Source organism: Arachis hypogaea, chromosome 2, assembly GCF_003086295.3.
Source record: "Arachis hypogaea cultivar Tifrunner chromosome 2, arahy.Tifrunner.gnm2.J5K5, whole genome shotgun sequence".
Classification (NCBI taxonomy): Eukaryota; Viridiplantae; Streptophyta; class Magnoliopsida; order Fabales; family Fabaceae; genus Arachis; species Arachis hypogaea.
In genome coordinates, this window is record NC_092037.1 from 70948473 (window position 1) to 70958247 (window position 9775).

Below are 9775 nucleotides of genomic sequence, written 5' to 3' on the forward strand. Positions count from 1 at the left end.
TAACAGAATAACAGATCTAACGTGTGACCTATACGTTAGGCTAGCAACATCATTGCTAGCTGGTGTCTGAATCAGATGCATCTAAATTAACGTCGTAATCGCAGTTAACTACGATTTTCTAATACGAACATCCCAAACCAATTCAAAACATATAGTTTCAAATACAATAAATCTTTTATCTTTCAAATATATAAGGTATCGAATCAAATCAAATCAGATAATACTTTCTCATTAGAAGTTTTTTCCAATCGTACTTTTTTAATTATAGAAACATATTCCACAATTTTAAAGTAAGTGAGTGCCAACAAATACTTCAATACTTCAAAAAATATATTAAGGTAAAATCAAATATTCTAAAATAATATAAAATTTTATCAAACATATATATAGTCTCATGTAAAATTTCTAAGGTATGAACTTCATAAAATAATTATTCAACTATAATAAATCAATTATTTTAATCAAATTAAAGTTCTTCAACAATGGTTTTATAAATATAATTAAAACTTCAGAATAGCATAAACCAAAAGATTGACGGTTATAAATGTAGAGCGTACTCACAACGTGTGGTCCTAAGGGACCGAAGATACCGAAACCGAAGTGCCAAATTCAAGGTGAGGAGGATTGAAGTAGAAGGAAACGAATGAGCGCATAATTTGGATCGGAGTAGTGACAAAATGGAGCTAGCGATAGTTCTAGGAATCTAAAACAGAGCAAAATTAAAATCGAATAAAACAAGGACAAGACATATTAGATGGTGGCATAATAGGACATCAAAGCTAGAGCAGAATCAGGGAAAAAGGCTGGACCGGAATGGTGACAGGAACGGTTCAGCTCTAGTAGCACCAACAACTCCGGCAGCAAGGACGATGGCTTGGTTCAGGTAAATCCGAACGGCAACAGGAACAACGCAGCAGCAGATGGTCCTTTCTCCTTGGCGTTTCTCTCTCTCCGCAAACTCTTTTCTCTCTCTTCAAAGCTCCAAATCTGCAACTACGACGATGACTGCAAGGCTGACTTCGACGGCGACGCCTAGGACTCTGGTAGTGATGGCGACGGAACCTCCCTCCTCTATTCATTGCGCCTCTCTCTCTTCTGCGCGTTCTCTTCTCTTTGTTCGTACTTCCCTCAGCGACGGCGACAGTCCTCCATGCACAGCCACAGCGACGACAACAACAACGGCATGCCCCCATTGGCATCATCCTGCTTCTCTCCTTTTTCTTCCTTTCTTCTCCCTCTGTGTTTTTCCTTTCTCTTTTTCTTTCTTTCATTTTCAGCGGGGTGTGTGTTAGGAGAGAATTAAAATTTGGTTTAAAATAAAAAAAAAGAGTAAGAGTATATATGAGAGGATTAGGATTTGGTTTGAAATAAAAAAAGAGTAAGAGTATTATAAGAATTTTACAGTAAGTTTATCATGTGTCTTTAGAGTACATGTTAGTTCATCCCTAAAACTATATATATATATATATATATATATATATACACGAAAAAAGAGAGTGGTGTCCCAATAATTTCTCCAAAAAGGAGGTTTGAGGACAGAGCGAGCGATATACGCAGTATGCAAATACTAGAGACTTGCCATGGCTGGAGTTTTGAGGCAAATGTCAATGCCAATGCCAATGCCAATGCCGAGGCAAGCCTTGAGCCACCACCACCAAATGCCGAGGCAATCTCTCAACCACCTTCTTCTTCTCCATCTCTTCTTACTCTTTCTCACACTAACAAACCCTCCTCTTTCTTCTTCCTCTTCAAACAATAATAATAATGAAGCTCTAGCTTTGCTTTCATGGCTCAAAAACGGTTCCTCCAAAACTCCTTCACCACTCTCAGACTGGAACCTTCGAGACCCTACACCATGCAACTGGTCCTGCGTCAAATGCTCCGTAGACAACCACGTCATAGAGATAAACATTCAAGCTATACAGTTAGCCCTTCCTTTTCCTTCAAACCTCTCTTCTTCCCTTCCCTTTCTTCGAAAACTCGTCATCTCCGGTGCCAATCTCACCGGACCTATCTCCCCGGATATCGGATACTTCGCTTCGCTTTCTGTTCTTGATCTCAGCTCAAATGCTCTTGTTGGTTCCATTCCTTCGACCATTGGAAACCTCAAGAACCTTCAAAACTTAACCTTAAACTCAAACCAGCTCACAGGTCCAATCCCAAAGGAGATTGGTGACTGTGTTAGCCTGAAGAATCTCAATGTTTTCGATAATAGCCTCAGCGGCGAGCTTCCAGTTGAGCTTGGAAGCCTTTTGAATCTTGAAACGATAAGAGCTGGAGGGAACAAGGACATTGTTGGGAAGATTCCAGAAGCTATTGGTAACTGCAATAATCTAACCGTTTTAGGCCTTGCAGATACCAAGGTTTCGGGTTCGTTACCTTCTTCGTTGGGAAAACTATCCATGCTTCAAACTATCTCAATTTATAGTACTATGCTTTCCGGTGAGATTCCAGCTGAGATTGGAAACTGTTCTGAGCTTGTGAACTTGTTTCTTTATGAGAACGATCTCTCCGGTTCGATTCCGAAGGAGTTAGGGAAGCTCCAGAAGCTTGAAAAGATGCTGCTATGGCAGAACAGTTTCTTTGGCAGCATACCCAAAGAAATTGGAAACTGCATAAGCTTGAAGATTCTTGATGTCTCCTTGAACTCTCTCTCAGGAACAATACCGCGAAGTTTGGGGAATCTTTCGAACCTCGAAGAGCTTATGCTGAGTAACAACAACATTTCAGGTTCAATTCCTGAAGTCCTTTCAAACTTGACGAACCTTGTTCAGTTGCAGTTAGATACAAATGAGATTTCCGGTTCAATTCCACCGGAGATCGGAAAACTAGAGATGCTTGAAGTTTTTTTTGCATGGCAGAACAAGCTCGAAGGAGCGATTCCTTTGGCGTTAGGCGGTTGTAGAAGCCTTCAAGCTTTGGATTTATCATACAATTCACTCACTGGTGGATTACCTCCAAGTTTGTTTCAGCTTCAGAACTTAACAAAGCTTCTCCTTATCTCGAACCAAATCTCCGGCCAAATTCCAGCAGAGATTGGTAACTGCAGCTCCCTTGTTCGCCTCCGGCTCGTTAAAAACAGAATCACAGGCCAGCTTCCAAGTGAAATTGGATTCCTTAACAACCTCAGCTTCCTTGATCTCTCTGAAAATCATCTTACAGGGTTAGTACCAGAGAATATCGGTAACTGCAAGGAACTTCAAATGCTCAACCTTAGCAATAACTCGCTTTCCGGCGCTTTGCCGAGTTCTTTATCCTCTCTTACAAGGATTGAAGTCATGGATGTCTCGATGAACAATTTCTCCGGCGAGTTTTTGATGAACATTGGCGAACTGGCTTCTCTGCTTAGAATCATTGTTAGGCAAAATTCGTTCTCCGGATCGATTCCCTCTTCGATTGGACGGTGTTCTGGTCTTCAGCTTTTAGACCTTAGCAGCAATAAATTCTCAGGAAGCATACCAGAAGAACTATTCGAAATCGAAGCGCTAGACATTGCTCTTAACTTGAGTCACAATGCATTGTCTGGAATAGTTCCGCCTCAGATTTCGGCTTTGAATAAGTTGTCTATTTTGGACATTTCGCATAATTTGCTTGAAGGAGACTTGTTAGCATTTGCAGGGCTTCAAAATCTTGTTTCTATGAATATCTCATACAATAAATTCTCCGGTTATTTACCGGACAGCAAGCTATTCCGCCAGTTATTGCCGACGGATTTCGAAGGGAATCAAGGCTTGTGTCCCAACGGCCATGATTCTTGCTTCATCAGTAATGCTGCAATGACAACAATGCTGCATAGTACTAATTCCAAGAGGTCACAGAGAATCAAACTCGCAATCGGACTTCTAAGCGCTTTGATTGTTGCATTGGCAATATTTGGAATCGCGACAATCATTCGAGCGAGGAAAGTTGCTCAAGATGGCAATGATTCTGAGATTGGAGGAAACTCGTTGCCGTGGCACTTTACGCCGTTCCAAAAGCTCAATTTCTCGGTTGATCAAGTCTTGAAGTGTTTGGTAGAGTCCAACATAATTGGAAAGGGATGTTCAGGAGTTGTTTACAAAGCCGAAATGGAAAACGGCGATGTCATCGCTGTGAAGAAGCTCTGGCCAACGACAATGGCTTCAAGATATGACTGCCAAAGTGACAAGCCGGCGAGTAACTGTGGAGTTCGCGATTCCTTCTCGGCCGAGGTGAAGACACTCGGCTCGATTCGCCACAAGAACATAGTGAGGTTCTTGGGCTGCAGCTGGAACAGAAACACAAGATTGCTCATGTATGACTATATGCCTAATGGGAGTCTTGGAAATCTACTCCATGAAAGAAGTAACTGCCTGGAATGGGATATCAGATACCGGATTATACTTGGCGCGGCGCAGGGCTTGGCTTACTTGCATCATGATTGTGTTCCTCCCATTGTTCATAGGGACATCAAGGCCAATAATATCCTCATAGGCCCTGAATTTGAACCATATATAGCTGATTTTGGACTCGCCAAGCTTGTGGATGATGGCGATTTCGCACGATCTTCTAGTACATTGGCTGGTTCCTATGGCTACATTGCTCCTGGTTAGTACTATAATCCAAATTTTTTGAACTTTTCATGTCAGTTTGATTACTTTTGTTAGGAAGAGTATGTCACAACTGTTGTTGAATGTATTTACACCTTGTAGGCTTAGATACACACATAGTAACAATCTATGGCTTACAAACTTGTGAGCATTACATATTTAGTTCAATAACACTTAAGCCATATAATTAGGAAGAGACTGTTACAATAACCAAGAAGCAAACAAGCAAATAGTTATATAATTGAAGAAATAATGTCACATACCCAATTGTATTTTAGATAGCTTTTCTTATTGCATTTTTTGCCTTAGAAACTAACAATGTGTATGTGTACGCTAGCTTTTCTTGGAGGTGTGAACTCATATTTCATGTCCTATTAGTGGACACAATTTAAGCATCAATGTTCTATTCAAGTAGTTGATGTGTAAATGGGCATAGTGTTCCACACATATGAACAAGTAAAATGCTAAAATTACCCACGAAAGATTATTTTACTAGCAAGAACTCTAAACTTTATGGCCATAGAGCTCTGATACTATGTCATAAAACTACTCATTCCAAAAATTTAACATTAATGGTTCTATCTCTAACAACTCAAAAAAGACACTCTGATACAGAATAAAAGGATATATATATATATATATATATATATATATATATATATATATATATATATATATATATATTTTTTTTTTTTCTTAATGGGTGCCACAATAGAATCTCTGTATCCTATATTCCCATGTATGGTATGAATCTATATGTGAGTATAGCCCTAAACTCAAATCCTATGAAAAACTACACATGAAAGATAATATCCTTGACAATTTGGATAGATCTTTCAAAACAAATCAAGTGCTTTTGGTATACCAAGTGAATGTTTTGTTCTTTTCATGGATACTTTTGTTACGAACATAATTTTGTTGGTTATGATTTTGTTTCTTTAATCTGTTATGAAGATATAACATTTTCCTAGTAACAAATCATGGCTTACTTACATAAATCCTTGGTGGGACCTGCAGAGTATGGCTACATGATGAAAATAACAGAGAAAAGTGATGTCTACAGCTATGGTGTTGTTGTACTAGAAGTACTAACAGGGAAGCAACCAATTGATCCAACAATACCAGAAGGAGTCCACATTGTTGATTGGGTGAGACAAAAGAGAGGCGGAAAGGAAGTCCTCGACGAGAGCCTTCGTGTCCGGCCGGAATCCGAACTTGAGGAGATTCTGCAGACATTAGGTGTGGCTTTCTTGTGTGTTAATCCAAGCCCTGATGACAGGCCAACCATGAAAGATGTAGCAGCAATGCTTAAAGAAATTAGGCAAGAAAGAGGAGAGTATATGAAAGTTGACATGATTCTGAATGGATCTTCAGCAAATGATCAACAAGGAAGCAGTAATCATTCACACACATACCCAATTAGTAGCAGCAGCAACAAAAATTTTTCTGCATCTATGTTTATTTCTCCATCATCATCCAATAGTAAAGTTACTTTCAAATAGTAATAGTTTCAATAATGTGATATTGTGATTATGCAAGTTTTCCTTAGCAAGAGTTGTTCCTATTTTATTTATTTTTATTATCATTTTTTTCTGCTTCAAATATCCATGGTTTCTTTGTGTATAAGTTTGAAGTCTTTTAATGTGAACCTAACTGTGAATTATGTTCATTATAAGTTTCTGATCCTTTTGTGTATATCTAGAGTTACATTTAAGTAATTTCATTATGCTTAACATCAACAAGGCTGCTTAAGCCATTCTTTACGGTAGCAAATGAGTTAGTGAGAAAGTTTAGGGTACAACATTTTTATTAAAATTTGGTCGATACTTAATGAAAAAAAAAAAAAAAAGAATAAACTTATATCATTAGAAGTAATCTCACACCATTAAAAATACTAATGATAATTAATTGATGGCTATAAATCACAAGATCTACTAGTTCTTTAGCACTCTTCACTCATATTATTTAAACATATTTGTTAAAATAAAAGTTTAAGAGTCGCTAGAATTTATTATTTTTTACTAGTATTTTTAGTCGTTAATATAATGTCTTTAGTCTAATAGTCTAATAATATTTTTAGCTCACATTTTTAAATATTATTGACTAACTAACCAAAAACAAAATTTTATTTATCTTCTAATTTTTCTCATTTGTTAAATATTATAACGTTAAAATACTCATTTTCACTATTAAATAGGATGTGAGATTTTAAACCAAATAGATTTCAAATTCATATACAAATATATAAGGAACATTTAGAGATGTTCATTGTTTCATTCTTGTAATCATAAATAAGATTGGCCGATTTATTGGTCTCAATTCTCTTTGGGACTAACGGTAATCTTTTAATATTACTTTTAATTTGAACGGTTGGATATTATTAGATTTAATGGTGTAAAATTAAATACGTATTTATAAGTTTAATTTTATCAAATACTCCTCAATATTTAATATTTTTATATATAGGTCTCTTTTTTTTCTTGCTTTTGCTCTTGCTATTCATATTTTGCAAATGGGGTCTCTTTTTTTTGAAATAAAGAAGCTCAACACAAACGTGAAACGAACAAATAAGAAAACAACAAAACAACACCTGTTGTACACCTTATATAGAATCTGAAACAATAATTTATATTAGTGTTATCTCTTACATTTCCATCAACAACTAAAGGGATCTTCACACCTCCACTCCCTGTAATTAAGAGTCGACAAGTTGATGATGTTGTTAGCGCATTTTGCTTTATTCTAAAACAATCTCCTGTTCCTTTCTAACCAAATATTCCACACCATAGCGAAGAAGCTTATCAACCACTTTTTACTCTCGTCTTTTATATTTGTAGCACCTGTCCAGCTTTGAAAGCATTCCTTCAGAGAACCCGAGATGGACCATGGTCTGCCAAAATTAGATAGCCAAGGCACCACACCAGCCAAGAAAATTCACAGCCAAGGAACAAGTGGTGGACATATTCAACATTCTTATTACATAACACACACACATTCTCATCTTGGTTAATGATTCCGAGTTGACATAACCTTTCCTTTGTATTCACCCTACCGATAAAAAAAAACAAGCAAACAGCTCGACTCTTGGAGGGACTAACCCTTTTCAAATAGTCTTGGTGAAGCTATAGCTTATTATGCCATCCGGGAGTGTTTCCGCCTGCAACACCTGCACAAATGAGTTAGTAGAAAAAATACCTTGTTTGTCAAACTTTCAGACAACTCTATCCTCTCTTTCCATAGCTAGTTTAACTGGTCTCAAGGTATCATGTAATTGATTCACAAGTTTCAACTTCCGTTGGAATAGCTCTCGCCTCCATTGGAAGTTTCAAATCCACTCAAACCCGTCCCAGAAACCATAAACCCATATGACAAATCCTCTTTGGGCTGAAACCGAGAAGAGCCTTGGAAACCTATCCTTTAAAGGTCCACAACTGAGCCAGACATCTTCCCAGAAGTGAGTTCTTCTGCCATCACCAACCTCCATAGACAAGCCAATTATCATCTTGTCTCTTATATGTTGCTCCTTAATCTGCAGCTGACATATGTCCTTCCATGGGCCCCTTTAGTAGGTAAAGTCTGGGAAAATAAAAGCTTATTAGGAGAGAGATTATTGCACAAGCAAACAATCTTCTTCCACAAAGGACATTCCTCTTTAGAGAATCTCCATCACCACTAAAACAGGAGTGCAGTATTTTGAATCATCGCATTTCCAACTCCCAACCCCCTAACTTTTTTGGAGCCTAGACCACATCCCAATTGACTAAAGCCATGTCATTCCTTCCATCCTCCTTGCTCCACAAGAACCTTCTCTGCAAGGAAATCAATTTCTTTGCTACCGCTTTCGGCATCTTGTATAAGCTTAAGTAATATACTGGCAGGCTACTTAGTACTGTTTTTATGAGCACTAACTTCCCCACTTTGTTGAGTATCTTAGATTTTCACAAGCTTAGCTTCTCCTCCACTTTATCTATGATTGGCTTCCAGGTCTTAACCAGCTTCGAATTGGCTTCTAAGGGGATTCCAAGGTATCGGACCGAGAGAGCTGCCTCCTTATACCCCAACAAGCTGCACATACTTTGAACCCACTGTTGGTCACAATTGATTGGGATCAAACTGGATTTATCAAAATTGATACTTAACCTTGACATCAGCTCAAAACATCGTAGAAGCCTCTTATAATTCTTAATACTTTCCTCGCCTAGCAGACAGAACAAAACAGTGTCATAAGCAAACTGTAGGTGTGACAACTCTATATTGTCTCTCCCAACAAACAATGGGATATCCAGCCATTCCTAACTGGTTCATCAACCATTCTATGTAGAACATCAACTACAAGCACAAATAAGAATGGAGATAGAGGGTTACCTTGTCTCAGTCCTCTTTACATCTTGAACGGCTTCGTTGGTCAGCCAATTATCAAAACCGACATAGAGGTTGTGTCGACACACTCCATAACACACTCCCTCCACCTTTGCCCAAAACCCATCTTTTGTAGCACATACAATGTCCACATCTCCACTTGACCCTATCATATGTCTTTTGAAAATTAGGCTTGATTATTTCCGCTTCCTTCTTCCTCCTTTTAAGCCAATGTACCGTTTCACATGCAATAAGATCTCCATCATGTATTTTCTGCCCTTTGACAAATGAACTCTGAGTTTCTCCAACCAGACATGGCATAACTGATCTCATCATCTTGACTAGAACCTTTGAAACAACCTTATACACACATCCAACCATACTAATTGGTCGAAGATCCTTAATCTCCTTTGCTCCAATGAACTTTGGTGCCAACGCAACCCATGTGATATTAGAGTCCGTCGGTAATCTGGAAGTTTGAAAGAATCACAATACAGCTGTCATGAACTCAGCCTCAATCTCATCCCAACACTTGTTGATAAAATTCATGTTGTATCCGTCACTACCTAGTGCCCTAGATGAGTCACAATCCCATACCGCCTCTCTAATCTCATCAACTGACGGCAACACCTCTAGGACTGCAACATCCTCTCCATCTATCACCTCCACCAGACCATCCCTAAAGCCCACCGTAGGTGACTTTTCCTGATGATATAAATTCTTGTAGAACTCTCGGATAGCGACTTTTATTCTTGCTTGACTTCTTACCAGTCTTCCATTAATTACCAAAGCATCAATCCTGTTATTCCTCCTTCTTGTTGAAGCTATATTGTGGAAGTACCTGGTGT

At 38.2% G+C, this 9775-nt stretch overlaps 1 protein-coding gene across 1 annotated transcript; it reads left to right on the forward strand.

The window, feature by feature from the left end:
* The first annotated feature begins 1485 nt into the window (after positions 1 to 1485).
* Positions 1486 to 6263, forward strand: LOC112747687 (uncharacterized). Its single transcript, XM_025795853.3, has 2 exons — positions 1486 to 4566; positions 5586 to 6263. Exons 1-2 carry the CDS (start codon positions 1581 to 1583, stop codon positions 6068 to 6070), a joined length of 3471 nt encoding a protein of 1156 aa, XP_025651638.1. The 5' UTR covers positions 1486 to 1580; the 3' UTR covers positions 6071 to 6263.
* The last annotated feature ends 3512 nt before the right edge of the window (positions 6264 to 9775 follow it).